General features: G+C 37.2%; 1 protein-coding gene across 1 annotated transcript; it reads right to left on the bottom strand.

Annotated features, from left to right (window-relative positions):
* Nucleotides 1-361: 361 nt before the first annotated feature.
* Nucleotides 362-16778, bottom strand: Rgs13 (regulator of G protein signaling 13). The gene is made up of 4 exons (XM_051183109.1): nt 16714-16778; nt 13733-13794; nt 1874-2040; nt 362-656 (listed from the first exon to the last, which is right to left on the bottom strand). The coding sequence occupies exons 1-4, from the start codon at nt 16776-16778 to the stop codon at nt 474-476; spliced, it is 477 nt and encodes a 158-aa protein (XP_051039066.1). The 3' UTR covers nt 362-473.
* Between the last annotated feature and the right edge of the window lie 665 nt (nt 16779-17443).

Here is a 17443-nt window from a genome sequence, read left to right as displayed (position 1 = left end):
TGAAACATGATTCACACATATTAAGAGCTTGCAACTCATCACAAAGATTTTACATGTACAAGGTCTATGTGATATTATAGGAGGTCAATTATGGACTCCTACTAGGAAATTTTTACAGTTAAGTTGTTTCTTAAGATAATATTTTCCATACTTCTCATGCTACAATATAACAAGTTATCTCTGCCATGACTGCCAAATTGCTAAAAGATCATTAGTTGTCAGTGTAGTAAAAATGTTATAGTGTTTATATGATGAAACCTAGCTTCTTTCCCTTTTCTTTAATTCCTGTCTGTAAGTATGCAATAAATTGTGCGAGCTCATTATTTTTGGAATGCATTTCTGTTGGGAACTAGAAATCAATTTATGGCTTGGTTTCTGTTTCATTTCTACTTTCATTCTCGTTTTGTATATTTTTCTAAATTTAAGTTGACACTTGCAACATACTCTCTTCAGTTTAAACTTTTGGGTGGCAATCAAGAGCTTTTGGACTGGACAGTTTTTAGAAGTTTTTGGTACATTTCAGACTTTAAAAATCTGGGATAGGAATCCATTTCCATATGCATATACACAATCTTTTGAGCCTCTTCAAAGCATGTTTGGGTGGGTTCTTGAATGCTTTTGATGATAGCATCTCTTGTTACACTGTCGATATTAATCTGAAAAATGAAATTACAGCATAAGCACAATTGAATGTAGACGCTTGCAATGGAATTCTTTAACTGACTACCCTGGCTTTCAGTGTAACAGCATAGGTTTGGGTACAGTTTTCATAGGTATCTAAAAGGACTTTTAGGAAATGAAGTCTTTGCTCTTTTTTAAAAGTAAAAATCTGCCTTTAGCATCCCAGAGCAATAAAGAAAATGTGTAGTCCATTGCTAGGGAACTCAACAAACCACTGCTTATCTAGGGGATGTCTGTGGTTTATTAGTGGTAGTCAGCAAATGTGGACATTTATGAACTGGGGAGCTCTTTTTAAAAAGAAAAGGAAGTTGGTGGCTGCTTTCAACTTTACCTTCCTTAGTAGTCACAAATGCTGTATTAGCCAAACAAGCCCTGAAATGGGAAACAAGTGAGGAGAAGTAAAGAAAGAGAGGGAGGAAGTGGTTATCTCAGAAGACTAAAAATTTCCAGAAGGGTTTGTGGGGATAATTGAATAATATAGGGTTATTCTGAGTGACAGAAGTCGCAGATGGTGTCTTCCACCCTAGCATTTAACATGAATTGTAATTTCTGGTTGTCTCTCTGTCAGGAGTTGCAGTGGTAGACAGTAACAGTAACATGGATGTCAGCTGAGTTCGTTAGTTTACGCTGAAGTGCTGTGGCATGCAGGACCAACACCACTGGGGAATGCTCATGCCCATTCATGGCATTTCAAGTTTATGCTGCCAGAGAATTCTTCCAGTGACCCCTGGTTCTTTTTAACTTTGCTGGGAATTAAGATAAACCAATGGATTTTTGATTTTGGATTAAACAGTTTACCTTTCAATGCTAATGCAGTAGGATTAATGACAGTACCACATAGGGTGAATTCACAAAGTTCATTAAGTTATCTAACTCTTAGGTTTTGTGACTGAAAAAAATAAGATTAGTAATTCTTTTATTTTTCCAAGACTGGGTTTCTCTGTGTAGCCCTGGATATCCTGGAACTCACTCTGTAGATCAGGCTGGCTTTGAACTCACGGAAACCCACCTACCTCTGCTTCCTGAGTGCTGGGATTAGAGGCATGCACCATCACCACCCAACAGATGACTAGTAATTCTTAGTTTATACAATTTTAGGAGGTATTGGGATTGAATATGTCTGCTATGTAATGATTCTTGAGTTATTAGTGCCTCCTAAGGGAAATCCAATGCCATGTCCCATCATTGTTACCTCTCTAGGGGACTGGGGCTGGATGTAGATATTGTAAAGCTTCTTTGCCCTAGAAATTCTGCCCCTCCGCGAGGCTATTTTCTTGTAGGTTTCACATGCCATCCAGAATTTAATGTTTTCATCACTGTGCTCCAATTTTAAATATGCTGTGTACACTATAGGACCATCTAAAAGCAGAAACATAAGATTGTTTTCATGGGTTAACAGTTATCAAACATTTAAGTAACAATTTATATAGTTTAATACAGAAACCTAGAGAAGAGTTCCAAAGATACAGAACAAGTAAGATTATCAGCCACACACCCAGGTCTCTCTTCATCTGAAACATGTTTATCGATGCCACTAGTTGGTGAAGTTACCCCTTTGTTTTGAGTCACTCAGTGGAAAATATTTGTCAGTCTAGATGTGCCTATGACAGAAAGGCCAGGAGATGTCATTAGAACCCACAAAATGGCTTAACTACACTGCCAGGCAGAACTCTCCCCATAAAATTATATAACATATTTAAGATCTCACAAAAAAACTGATAGGTAAAAACTAGGTTAAGAATCTGGCAATTCAGGGTTGGGAGGGAACTATCCAAGCTATGTATGAGTGATACTTTGATGAGGCAGAGTTGTCGGGAGTGTTTCTCAGTGTCCAAACAGCAGGAGAACAGAAAGAAGAATAATCGAACATCATGCTCATAGTTTATGGATCAAGTCAAAAATAAGGACCAAGTAAGGAATGGGATCCAGAGGGATGTTGGACATCTCAGAACCTAACACAGGGCAATGTGTTGTGCCAAATGTAATCATTAGATGACACTTGATGCTTAGATGAGTATCTTTGGCTCTGGTCTTGAACAGCCTCTGGGGTACATAAATGAGCAGAGTGGAAGGACTTTTATTCAGGCTCCATTTTCAGGAGCTTATGCTCATAGATTAGACATGCTCCCAACATGTTTAACTTGTTACTCATCATCCCTGGGAGTGTCAAGTGGTTTCAAGGTTTGAGATGAATACTTTGATATTGCCACTAAACTTTTAGTTACTATGAAGTTCTTTGTCATATCTGAGACATTTAATTGCTAAATGACAAAATGGCAAAGTAACTTTCCATGTTAGTAGAACTGTGTTTAGTCAGACTGAATACAAGACTACTGACTGTGTGAATATTTTCTTTTAAAAACACTCAGTCCATTATTTAATGTTTGCAAGTTGATGAGTTTTAAGGTCAGTACCTGTCCATGAGACTTACCACAAGTTGTACCACCAGTGCTCATTAACTCCTAAAGTATAAGATTTAGCTAAGAAAAAATTTTATTGGTATCATTAACTGTCATGAGTAATAATGACAATTGAATGAAATAGAAGTGATGGGTAAAGTAATATTTTCCTGCATCTTCATAGGAGGCATTATTAGATCAATTTCCTAGCACTAGTAAGTCAGGTCATATGTTCCCTTGATATTCACATTTTATTAGCAGTGATATAGGAAGAAAGACAGCACTTTATAATCAAGGAAAATGACACAGATAGAGTTAAATACCACTTATAAAAAAATGTCAGGATTGGGGAAGACTGGCAATCTGCAAGAAATATGGCACCCAGGAGACGCACAGACCTAGAGCATAGCTCACTGTGATGTGGACAGATGCAGCCTGCAGTACAGTAGATGGGAGAGGTTTGAAAGAAACACATATAGATATGGAGCCTACAAAGTGACATTGGTTGCATATTACTACCCAGTGGGAATTACATTATAACTTACATTTCATATAAGAAGTTTGTTTTCCTGCTGACATGACTTTGGGATAGACCTTGCCTTGCTATAAGCATTGAAAATTGGGAGCAGAGAACACAGTTGTGGTTATTAGCTCTCCTGCTAGAGAAATAGCCAAAGCTGTGGGCAAAGTTGAAAACAAAACAAAAAGCCGCTACTCCTTTAACAAGACAAATTGAAAGCCTGGAACTTCCAGTATGTATTGAGATAAAGTCTTATTAAAATGAAGGAATTATCCAGGCAGTGGTGGAGCACTCCTTTAATCCCAGCACTTAGGTGGCAGAGGCAGGTGGATCTCTGTGAGTTCAAGGCCAGCCTGGTATACAAAGCTACATAGAGAAACCCTGTCTTACAAGAAGACAAAGAAGAAGAAGGAGGAGGAGGAGGAAAGAAATTTATGTAGTTGGTATTTAGAGGAATTTTCATTGAAGACCTAGGTAGGAATAGAAAACAAGGGTTTCAAAATAGTGAAAAAAGCTATAAATCAGAAAACAGAGCCTGGTGAAGCCAGTGGGATGGTTAGGTAGATGGGAGGGTAGGATGGGGGTGAGAGAAACCAGTATTAGGTTGTATGTTATATCTAAATTTTTATATGCCATATAAATTATTACTCCAGAACCCACCTGTACCTATTCCTGCCTTCCCTAGCCTCTCAATGCAAGAGATGAATAAATATCTTTTCTTTTCCTTTGGTTGGAATAATGGTTTCACAACTCCTAATGTAGCCATTTCCTAAATTATGGTATTCTATATGTGACAGATGAAACACACTGAGTGTGGGTATTTGCTGCAGTAAGTAGTGCTTACTATTATTCTCAGTTATCTCCTGCTCCTCTAAGAGGCTCACATTCCTGTATCCCACTTACCTCTACACTGGCCGCTGGCTTTGTGCTGGTCAGGGAGAGTCATGCACAATGAGTTCTAAGGTGGAAGCTGCAGGCTCTTGTCCTGCTGTGGCTCTTGTCATGAGGGGAATAAATATAGAAGGAATCTTCTCTTTTAGCCTAATGCCAGAACTATGACATGGAATACTTCAGTTGTCATATATCACGAATGAGAAGAGAGCCTTCTTTATTATAATCAACTAGGGTTTTTTATGACACTTATTATTGCATCATAATTTTGCAAAAGCTGCCCCAGACTACTGGAACCTGTATAGTATTTCAGATATGACTCTAGCGTACAGAATGACTAGGCTTACACAATTGGTTTGTTTTATAGATATTTGTGTACACCAGGTGAGTTTTTGTCTGAGATTACTAAATAGCTACTTCAGCAAGCAGCCAGAAGAGTACCTTTGTGAAAACATTTCTGGAATCTCAGTGGATGTTAAATGCAAAATTGAACTGCTGAGTTGAGTTTAAAGCTGTATTGATTCATACCACAAGTGAATTGCAAGGTGAGGTATTTTCCTAAATTAGTTAGTGGGGCCCCAAGTAGCCCGTTTTGAAGTTTTACATTATGCTTAGGAGACTCGATGCTGCTTAGTGAATGAAAGATAAAGACCAGGACTGCTCATTTGAAAGGATGAGAAAATCAGTTTGTGTCATATGTTGTGAATGAATTTTCCTTTCAAAATGTGAGTGGTAGCATTCGTAATCTCTTCATTGCTTTTTATAAAGTAGGCAGTGAGATGAGTATGTCTCTGATTCACCAAGTGACATGCCACAGTTACTTGATGGGGAAGGAACACGTGGGATATCTTTTAACTGAGTCAGGATAGTGCCTGCTCTATCCTTCGCAGATCCTGCTTCCTGTACAAGGCAAGTCTCGACCATTCATTAAATCTTGTAGATGAGCTGCGGCCCTTAGTTCTTATTGAAGTATGTGTGAACTAAATTTAAACTCATGTACTTTCAATCTGCGCCACTGGGAATACAGAAGTTTCTAATTCTACTAGTAATTCTGTAAGCACTTGTAGTGAATCTTCAGTTGTATTAAAATTTGTGTTTTGTAGTTACAGTTTTCTTGACTTTTCTATTCTTTTTATGTGTTAATGATACTGTTATATTGTTGAGTTATTTTCTGTTATTTGCATATTATTTTGAGGTATTTTTGTAACCATCTTATATGAGAAAGCTTCAGTCAGTCTACCAGATGCTCCCTTCAGTATTGTTAAGAATTTCATTACAGGAAACAGTCCTTTAAAAAGTCTGATCGTATTATACCCTACCAAAACCTTCCCATAGCTCAAATGAACAGGGCTATACCTTTGATGGTACTTGCCAAGCTAACTGGGCAGAGATTCTACCCTCATACCCATCCGTATTCACTCCTAAATATAATACCTGAGCCATGTTCAGACACACTTCTGTAAACATACTTTGTGGTTATGTGGTGTCTCATTCATTTACATACTTTATTTCCTGTGTTGTGCTTTATAGCTTGACCTGAGACTTGGCTTATAGATCATAATGCCTGAAAAATGTTCTCTAACTCCCCTGGTTGCCTAAATATGCACTGTTAGTTGGTAAACAGACATTGTATAGGGAGAATCTATAATTCCAATAAATATATTATGCTCTGTTATATTTGTTGACTTCTTCCCATTGTCCTCCCATTCCATGAGAATCAGCACTGCACATCATTAATCACTGAATATACAGTTTCTATACACTGGTAAATGGCAGCTACTGGTGGATATATGTTTTATTATCTAGGCTGCTGTACACTTCATGCTTTTACATTTTAAAGGACCCTTTTATAAATCTTAAAAAGCAAAGTAGGCTGTAATCATCAACCATGCAGGATGTACTGAAGACTGAAGGATTATAATAGTAAACCATGGCTTTTCATTTTCTGACAGTGGTGGTGGGGGGGAAGGTGCTAGCTGACCAGCACTGTCTAAAAAATGCCATTTCTTTTCATGTTAAAACAGCATATGAGAAACTGGAGAAGGTGGAAAGTGCTAAATGTAACTCAGCTAAACGGGCTGAGGTGAAGTTGTACAGTAATATAAGGTGTGATGGAGTAACCATGGCAACAACAGTGGTTAGCAGAGATTAGGATAATTGGTAGTGCAGGAAGCTTCCAATCCCTAGTAGGAGGCAGGGAAACTCTCACAGATGAAGAGAGAAAAGACAATGCACAGGAGGGAGAAACAAATCCATCCATGGCTTCTCGTGTGCAACAATAAAGATGCTCCACCAGCCCGATGCTTTATCAGCGTGGAGAGATTTCATTGCCGTGAGCAGCTTCCAAGTCTTACATCGCTAAATCTGGTATTTTTAAGATTGTCCACCTGTAATTATGATAATTTACAAGGGGGAGTATAAAGTGCATTTAAGTATAATTTTGACCCAAGGTAAAGTATTAATGCCAGCTCTTATTTAGAACCCCTACCTACTCAGAATATCAGTGTTGGGCCAGCTGAACAGGAAACAGGAAAGGAAAGCCCACAGCTGTGCTTTCTGTGTTAAAACGATCACTGCAAATTGTAAATGATTAGTCAACAATGTGTAGTTGTCAACTGCTGTTTCCTTGATATCATAGCCCTAAAATTTTCAAGAACATTTATTTTGATTCTTTTTGTACTGGCTAAATTTTTTTCTAGGAGAGTTCATGGGGGAATGCCCAGATCTCCTTAAGAAGGGGAACTAGAAGAGATTTCATGAGTAGACCAAGGGTGGGTGGGGATGGGAACGCAAATGGTCAGGTTGATGGTAGTGCAAAGGGAGAGTGTACTGAAAGAGACTACTGGAATTGGAGGTATTTCAGGGTCAGGCAAAAACCTGTCACAAGGGAATTTCCCAGGAATCTACAAGAATAACCCCAACTAAGACTCTTAGCAGATACATAGACTGAACTGACCATCTCCTGTGACTAGATTGGTGCCTAGTCCAATTGTCATCAGAGAGGTTTTATCCAGAAACAGATGGAAACAGATGCAGACCCACAGCCAAACATTTGGCAGAATTTCAAGTATCCTGCAGAAGAGGGGGAGAAGGGATTGTAGGAGCTAGAGGGGTCAAGGACACCACAAGAAAACCCCAGAATCAACTAACCAGGGCTAATGGGCTCACGGAGACTGAACCAACAACCAGGGAGCCTGCATGTGGCTGATCTAGGCACTATGAATATATGTTACAGATGTGTATCTTGATCCTTTTATGGGACTCGTAACAATGGGGACAGGGGCTTTCTCTGACTCCTTTACTGGTGTTTGTTACCCCATTCTTTATACTGGGTCAACTTGCCCAAGCTTAATACACAGTGAACTTAGTCTTACTGCAATATGATATGCTGTGTTTTGTGGATATTCATGGGAGACCTGCTTTTACTAAACTGAAGTGGAGGAGAAGTGTATTGTGGGGTTGGGGGCCGGGAAGGGGATTGAGGAGAGGAAGGTGGGGATACTGCAGCAGGGATGTAAAATAAATAAGTAAATAAATGTGTTATTAAAAAAAGTTATTGTCATCAAATTGCACCTTTGGGCTCATGTTTACCTTTGCTCTGTTCTTTGTTTCACACACTTCTTAGGAGTTGGAGACCATATTGTAATATCTACTGCTTTGAGAATAACATCTTAGAGTCCACATATAAGGGAGAACATACAGTATTGTCTGTGTGAGTCTTACTAGTTTCATTTCTAAAATTGTTTGTGTGTGTGTAGTGTGTGTGTGAGTGCTGGCTCGAGCATGCCATTTGGAGGTCAGGATAGTCTAGGATCTCAGTCCTTGTTTTCTAGCATATTTGAGGCAGGATCTTTGGTTAATTTTCTTAGAAGTTTTGGAGGATCCCCTGTCTCCACTGTCCATTTTTTCTGTAGGCATGCTTGAACTACAACTGTGTGTCATTCTATCTGCTTTATGCTTACATGACAAATCCACTGAGCCATTTCTCTAGCAGCCTGGCTTATTTTTCACACAATTATCCCCAGGTATGTCCATGTCCCAGCAAACAAAATCTCATTCTTTTTATGGTTAGGCAGTATTTCATTTTGAATATATATACACATATATCTCAGTCACATTTTCTTTACCAATTTAACCACCTCAACACTGATGCTAGTTCCATGTCTTGTTGACTGAGAATAGTGTTGTGAAAAAAATTCAAGTATTGACAGTTTCTCAACATTTACATTTCCAGTTCTTTGGCTATGTAGACAGTAGCAAGACAGCTGGATCATGTGGTAATTTTTGTTTTGAAACTCCAGGCATGCTAGAATTAATCTGTATTATCATCAACAGTGTACAAGCAGTTCCGCCTCTTCACATCCTTGCCAGAACTTTTTATTTATTGTCCTTTGACAACAGTTATGCTGAGAGGTCTATGATAATAGCCCATTGTTGTTTGATTTGCATTTCTTGATCCTTAGTGACAGTGAGCTTTTTTCTTACAGTTACTAACCATTTGTGCATTCTCTTTTGGGAAATGTTCATACAAGTCATTTGTCCATTTTAAATTGGATTGTTGTTGTCATTATTATTTTTACTGTTGAATTGTTTTCTTACATATGCTAGAAATCATTCCTCTTTAAATGAATAGTTTGAAAGTGCTTTTCTTCATCCTTTAGGAGGCTTTCTTAATTTCTTGACTGTTCCCTTAGTTGTATGGAAGTCTTTCAGTTTGGTATAATCTGATTTGTCAGCTTTTGTTTTTGTTGCCTGGAGGGGGGTAAAATACAGATATTTATGTCTATACCTAGATTCTGCATTGTATTTTAAAGTGACATCTGCTTTGTTAGCCTGGTAATCTTGGAGCCCCACCAAAATGATGTCTGAGGTATTTATCCAAACCTTTTCCCTCAATTTCCCTCTGATGTGGCACAGTCTCTTTACACAATAGAAACACTTTGCTTCTAGTCATGTGTTTCCCAACATTTTGGTTACCTGAGCATATTCTTGCCCATCCTCTTTGAACACCAACTCTCACTTTTCAGATCCATTCTCATTCTTAACGCTACGTCTTTTTTTTTTTTTTTTTTTTTTTTTTTTTAAACTCCTTTTCCCTTATTCTTGGGCATGGCGGCGGCAAGCTGGCAGAGTGTGCGACCCTGCTCCGGATGGCAGCAGGAACGGTGGTGACTCTGAGGGGCGATGCTGAGAAGTGCGCAGGATGAAGGCTGTGCAGGAAGCTGAGAAGTATGCTCGGAAGAGGTGGTCACCTGTTCTTCTGAGAGCAGCCTGAGCCCACGCAGCAGCGGCCTCTGGCTTTCTTCCAGTAATCTCTTGGACCCAGAGCTTTTACTAGCATCTAGATGCTAATCATTTCCAAGTTTGTCTGCTCTCCTGAGTTCTGGTTTTAGCTGGTTTATTGAAATATCCTTCTAACTAGTTTGTCTTTCTTCAGAGAAGAGCTGGGGAGAGCTTTTAAAAATATATTGATTCTTGATTAGTGTTCAGGGTAAAGTCAATCACACGGTCTCATGGGCCCTTATGCAGCAGACATAGTAAACTTTCTTTTAGTTATTTGCAGACACCAGTCTCACATCATTGGACCTTTCAGATATGTTTTCCTGCTACTTGGCTTCATATCCGAAGACCTCAGCACACATGTCTTCTTCTTATGACTCATATCTTTGCTCAAATCTTATTCTTTCTGTCAGTTTTATTCTCTATCAGAGTTTCTGGCCATTCTACTACTTCTGACAGTTTTTTTCTCTGTCAACAATTTTCAGCTGAATTATTGTTAGTCTTGCATCTTCTTTCCATATCACTTGATTTTATTTTTTCAAAGCACATATTTTATGGAATTATCTGTTCATTTGTTTGTTCTTTGTCTCCTCTGTTTAAGTGGGGTATATGAGTTGGGTGCAGATATACCCATTTCACCTCATTTCCACATTCATGTTGCCCCCCACATATATGGTAGGATTGTTTGAATCATCCAAGTGATCTTTTTATTTGTATAAAACAAAATATATCAGTAAACAACTTCCATTGTTATCTTTCAAAAATTAGTTTGGTCCCAGAGGTATAAGGTAGGTCTGTATTGCTGAAGACACCATGTACTATGGACACAGGACCTCTCCGAAGACTGGCTTTCATGGTAGAAGAAGGTACTATGTAAGCTTCCAAAGGGGGGAAATTACCGACAGTCCTACCCACCTATGATGCCTATGAACCAGAACAATGATCATACATCATGATGATTCTAAGGGGCCAGAGTGCAACACATACCTTGGCAATGACCAACAATGCTGCTACTGAGATAAGAAGGCCACAGACCTTTAAAAAAGTACCTACTGCCAGCACTTTTCTAGACCAGCATAATTTCTTCCTATTCTAAGGATAACATTTAAAATATTATCCTTGTACACGCAGATAAGCGTCACTAACACCCCTCATCAAAGAAACACCTCTTTACAACAGATGGAAGAAAACCCAACTATACACAACACAGATAATTAACATGTTTCGGTCAGCGCAGCCTCAATAGACACATTCACATCACAGCTCCTGCACCTATGGCTTAGGAAGCAGATGGTAAGAGCCAGAATACCAAGAAGTGTGCCGGGAAACAGTCATTCCTAGAAATGGCTGCACAAACTTGGCCCTTCGTAATTCCCACTTTTTATAAAACACTTGGATTTAATGGCAATGTGTTGAATATAGCTATTACTTAGTGGTTTTCCAACAAATATTTCTTGTGCTATTTTCTTAGTATCTCTTTAAGCTCAGATTAATTCATTTTATTCCCATGAGTGCTTATGATGTATATATTCTTAGAAGCTGTGTTTTAATCTCTGTAACAATAGCATTTTGTGTATAGTTTACCAGATACATTTTACTAGTGTCATCTGTTAGTGTAAACACAGTCATTTAAGAACATACAGTGTTTTCTTTCCTAGTTTTCTAGTTGACTGGTCCTATCTGTAGAATGATTCATATTTTTATCACTTTATCTGAGTGTAGAATTTTAAAATACACCTCATGCTAATTTGATCTCATGTTCCCACTGGCCTGTTTTTAGGAGCAGTGTGAAGCTTTCTTGCCCTCCTTACCTTTTCTGTAGACTTTGCTTATCCTCATGACTGTATCTCCAAATTGCTGAGTCAAGCACTTTATATTCAAGTCAAATAATTACTCTATTCATTTCATCAAGTCTTTAGCACTGGTCCATAAATTTACATAATATATCTTGGCATATTGATCTTTCATACTAATATTTATCTTTCATTGAACTGTGGTACATGCCTACTAGGTACAAATGATACTTTGAGTCTCTATGTAGTATGTAAAATGAATAAGCAATATCTATTCTTTTAAGAATTTCACAATTTATTGAGCAAGAACATTTACAATAATCTCATTACCCAAACTAGTTACAATTAAAAGCAGAATAAATAATGTTCTAACTAAATAGAACAGGAAATTTATTTCTAAATCATTTCATAGGAAAGGTGGAACTTGGGTTTTAATTTTAAGCATGTGCAGGATTGGGTGAGAAAAAAAAGGACACTGAGCAAAATCCTGTAGCAGGGGCGTGGTCACTGATATACAAGTAAGGGATGGAGCAGCCACCACACTGGTCTGTTTCAGAAAGGACTTTGACAGATATAAATTTTAGAAAACAGGTTGGGTTAGGGGATCATGGATCCTGAATACAAAGAGTTTAGTTTTTTGCTAGGAAGGAGATGGAAATGATTGGACTCAGAGATGTGTACTTCATTAATACTATTTTGTGCTCAGGCTGTATAGTACACTGAACTACAACTTGGGTTCAACCAGCAAAATAGTGTTGAATAGAGAGATGATATTATTCTCACTTTATGGAAGTGATGTCTGTAACTCTGAAAATAAGATTAACCTGGTAATGTGAACATGGGTTAGGGCTGATATTAAAACTGGAGAAGAATTCATACAGCTGACTTGACAGGTAATTTTCTCTTCCCCTTCTGTTTAAGTGCCTTAAAATTTAGTTCAAAGTTATAGTATTTAATTCATGGTTATGCTGGCAAGTTACATCAGAGAACTGTGAATAATACTTGATAAGTAAAAGGCATAGTTTGAACCTTCTTGGAAATAAATGAAAGAGAGAAGCTATGATGTGTAAATTTTCAGTGGAACGACTTATGACTAAAAATGGATGCTTAGATGCTACCCAGGTCTGGAGATGTACAATACTTTGAAAGGAGCCTCAGAGTCAGAGCTAGAGGGGCTAAAGAATTCTGCTAGAAAAAGCCAAGAGTCAAGGGTTCACACCTTCTACTATTGCCCTGTGAGTCAGAAATAACAGATGTGGTACTAAAGAACTTTCTTGAGACATGGAGAGCAGGTACAGTCCTAGGAACAGAGAGATCCCCATGAATGACAACCATCCACACCCACTAATTAAAATATCTTGGTTGCTCAGTTAACTCCTGATCACAGTCAGGACATCTGAACATATCATTCTTTACAGAGAGTGTCACACGGGGAAGTCCTTAATAAAGAGACAAGTCCACAGACAACAATTAACAAACATTTGATGGTGATAACACTTAGAAAGGAACTAAGTTCAGTGGAATTTTCCTTGAGTACCCTCTATGTTGTTTTTCTGTCTTCTGTTTTAATAATTTTTTATCACCTACCATTTTCTTTTCCAAACACAATAGACAGTTCCTCCAAGTGTCTATTGCCCTTCACAATAACTGTTTTGAGCTTCTAAACTCATATATTTTTCTATCTACGTTGATACGACCTTTCATTTGTATCACTTGAATGTTCACACTTGTTTCATTTACATGTGGGGCCACTGGAATCAGAGATTGAAGAACCCCAAGGAATTTAGAACATGGGGGCTCAAACTGGCTCTTATTTCTGAAAGCACTTAGAACAGCATCTTTTTAGTAGTTTCCAAGCACTAACTTTAGCAAGCTATGGGAAGTCAGTATGCTTCAGTATGTGTTACTATTTCAGCGTATTCCCAACAGGCTTTATACATATACTTGTGAAGAATAAATACCCACAGTGACTAATCTTGTTTTAATTAACACCAAAGAAAATAACAGTGGTTGGCATGACAGACTATTTTCAGGTTTTCCTTTTTTAACTGTGTCAGTTGCCATTTAGGAGGTGGCAAGCAGAGCCTTGTCATCTGGCACTCCCCCTGCTTTCCTCATAAGAATGAAACAGGCCACTTATTCAAATAAGACATATATATCATACTCACATTTTGTAGCCATCAGACTTTCCAAAGATTGGGCCCATCCTAAAACTTCCTCCAAAGTAAGGCTTTGAAAATAAATAAAAGCATTGATTAGGCTAAATTACTGTCAGTGGTTTTGTTTTGTTTTGTTTGTTTATTTTCTGAACCAAATAATTATATGCTATCTTGAGAATAATAGCAAAATATAATTACACTGCTTATTTTCCTTTGGTCCTTCATGTTCTTGTTTTCACTGAGTTTTGAAACTCTATAAAATATAATAGGTATATATTTGAGAATATAAAATAAATATTGAAGATAGGAATGATAGTTGTTATAATCTCATTTCCAAATCTCTTTTAGAAGAGTGACAGATTTAGATTTTTTTATGTGTATGTTTGTGTTTTTAACTAAGAGATTGTATTTTCCATACATACTTTCCATGTGTATGCTCTTCTTAGACACATTTTATATGTGATTACCATGGTCTTACTTCTTAACATATGAATTAGTCATCTGTAGATCATCTATGTAGTATAATAGTCTACAAGGGGCCTTCTGGAGCTTATATAGTTTAAAAACTTTTGAGTGTTTCTTATTTTTTCACCATTAAAACTACACACAGCCAAGCTTGCATGCCCATGCAGCTGTGGTAATTTTGTAGATTAGTAGAAACAAACTGAAAACAGATCAAATGCACACACTATAAGTTTCAGGCACAGACTCGTTCTTTGCCTCTATAGGATTGCCTTATGCTTTTCTGCCACTGTCACACATGCATCCCTTACCTAATTAATGCTGGGTTTATCTTCAGAAGTTATGTTCGCATTATCATGCAATGTATTGTCTATTACATTTGCACTTTCTTATTTGAGATGTGTATATTTATATCTTGAACCTTGAAGGCTTTAACATTAATGAAGGTAGACTATGTCAAGTTACCTTCAACTTAAACATAATAAACAAAGCTACCCTTGGAAGATGTCTGTGTAAGGTGCTGACTTGAAGGTTACATTTCTGTTTTTGGTGGTGAACTTTACGAGGTAACTGATAAGTGACCCTACTTTCTCACACACAAGTAACTTTATTTCCCTGTATAAAAGCCACTGATATATTCATCACCACTCAGCTAATGCCTTTAACACAAGTGTAACCTAAGAAAACTGAAGATGCGAGCAAGACTTGCTTGTTGTTGTACTTGTAGAGTCAGCCTGAATGTTAACTCTTCAGGAATGACCATTAACTTGTTATGAGCATAAGAATGATGTAAAAAGTTAGATAATACCTAACATAGAACAATATTAGTTCTGTACCAGCTCTGATGATCCTAGCATCCCCATGTAGATGTTCACATCAGCTTCGGGGTGCACTGTGTTCAATGCCCTCAAAAATGTTTCTATGAAAACTGTTTCTGACCCACTGTCCTTTTCTCTTGGTGGAATTTCAGAAAGAATAAGCTAAAATAATATTTCTAATCTACCGAAGAGGGAAGTGTGAGGCAGATACTTTTCTATCTCACTGATTCTCGTTGTAGGAAAAGACTAAAATCTTCAGTGAAGGGAGACAACATTACTGTATTGGGAAATTGTTGCCAAGAGAATGCCTTTGCTTGCAAGATTTATGTGACTTACAGATACAGACCATGGTTAGAGAAATTGGGTTGTTTGAAATTTTTGCTTTTGCTTATTTCCCCCTTCATAGGATTCATGTTGGCCTGTGACTATAAAGATGGTGTCCTCAAAATTATGTAAAGGTTATTTTTAAACATCTTTGCCCCCAGATCAGCCTGAGTTTTCTTCGGTTTTGAGTCACTTCCTTTTTTTCTGGACAGTAGGTGGCAAAAAGCAATCAGACATGGGAACATTTTGAAATTCATGTCATTGATGCTTTGAGTCTGAGGGTTGGAGGATCCAATCCCAATATTGGACTTAATACATCTGCACAGCTATGTTTTGTTATTATCTTTGTTATTATGAATGCAAAGTTCTTGTCTAATGACCCTAAGCAACATTCTATAATATGAATTCTCTTTTTCTGAGCTCTTCCTTTCAATGTAGGATCCAAGTTCTGATTGTGATAGGCCATAGGGGTCATCAGTAGAAGAAAGCTGGTCCCAGTAAGACTATTTTATCTTTCTTCATGGGTGTACTTGCATGGTTCACAAACTTCAGCTGGTCACCAGAATGCTGAGCATTGAGCTTTAGCACCCACCACTACAGCTACCTTTCTTCCCTGAGTGATAGCTTGTGACCTTTTGAAACCTTCCTTACTTCAGTGGGAGGTCATGCTGGTCAAGAGCTCTGACCTACAAGGATGTGTTCAAAATTGAGGGTTCCACTTGAGCTAGATTAGGCATGGGTGGTCAATCTAACAGGATCTTCAATCTGTGAATTCTTTGTGATAAATCCAATTGTTTTGTTACCCTTCCGATTATACTTCCCATTTTAATCTATCTGCGGATCTCAGGGGGAAAAAGATGAATATTTATAATGTAACTTATCCCAGTTCTTAGGAAGCTGAGGCAGTAAGATCACAAGTTTAGGGGTGGCCTAGCCTGTATAACCAGACCCTGTAAAAAGAAAGAAAGTAAACAAACAACAAATTTCCCTGATTTCTTGTAAACCACACAAAGAAAGGGAGGTGTCTGGCACTCCTTAAGAAGGTATTACTTGTGAAATAGGTTGGATTAAAAAGTTCCTTTAACTTTGTTATATAAAATAAAATAAAATTCCTTTAATGTAAATACCACTAAGCTGCCTTTAAAAAGAATGTTTGTAATGGTCTCTAAAACATCAAAGCTAATGAGTTCTTAGGTGTATACCACAAATAATGAAAATGAGTTTTAGTGTGATACATGATTGCTCTTTAGCTGGAGTTTCTTGTGCATAAATGTAAATTTATTTTCTCAGCAAAATATATTTAGGATACAGTTAAATATATATGTACCTATTTATCATGTGACTAAACATTCTTTAAAATGGTCATGATATTTAAAAGCTACTTACTTTGAAGGGAGCCTCTTAGATTCAGCTCTGCATAGCTTACAAATCCAACAGATATGCCTGCTCATTTTTTCTAAAAACAAAAGCATGTAGATATATAATTTAGTCATGTAAAATAACTACCCAATGAGTTAATTTTTAAAGATTATATAAATTATAAATCTCAAAAGTTAATAGAAGTCACTATGGATCATGGAGGAAGAAGGAATAAAATGACTCATCTCATACATATTTCATATGAATATTGGTGAGTAGATTTCTCAGTGACTTTGGAATTCCTCTTACCCATCAATTCATTAATAATAGGGTTTTTAAAATACAGAGCTCTGAAAGATGTACTTAAAATTAGAACCCAGTGACAATGAATTCATCAACTTCTAAGTCTTTTTGTTTTGAGACAATTTTTATTTTTAGAAGGCTCCCTAAATATATGAAGGGAAAATTGCCTCTTTGTATAGGCAAATAAAATAGCATAAGCAGCCAAGTAAAAACTCCTTAAGAATGAATTGTTAGGAGTTTTTACATAAACGTGGGCATTTTGGACATTGTAACTTTGAAATTCTGACATAGGTCTAAGCTGAGTGTGTATATATATATATATATATATATATATATATATATATATATATATATATAGCAACACATGGTTTTTAACTTTGGACTTTGAGAAAACAACTAAATATATTCTAGGGATAATTGAATCCATTTTTCATATAAAATCTGGAAATAGTTT

Source organism: Phodopus roborovskii, unplaced genomic scaffold, assembly GCF_943737965.1.
Source record: "Phodopus roborovskii unplaced genomic scaffold, PHOROB, whole genome shotgun sequence".
Taxonomy (NCBI): domain Eukaryota; kingdom Metazoa; phylum Chordata; class Mammalia; order Rodentia; family Cricetidae; genus Phodopus; species Phodopus roborovskii.
The sequence above is the reverse complement of the archived record's forward strand: the minus strand, read 5'-3'. Positions and strand labels throughout refer to the sequence as shown.

What these genes read in the sequence shown, in the direction of transcription:
- Rgs13 (XM_051183109.1), bottom strand. Translation starts at nt 16,778, where the DNA reads ATGAGCAGGCATATCTGTTGGATTTGTAAGCTATGCAGAGCTGAATCT. An exon ending in TCTAAGAGGCTCCCTTCAAA is followed by an intron (nt 13,795 to 16,713) that starts GTAAGTAGCTTT and finishes TTATTTTCAAAG; the next exon opens with CCTTACTTTGGAGGAAGTTT. An exon ending in AGCCCCAGTCCCCTAGAGAG is followed by an intron (nt 657 to 1,873) that starts GTAACAATGATG and finishes TTCATTTTTCAG; the next exon opens with ATTAATATCGACAGTGTAAC.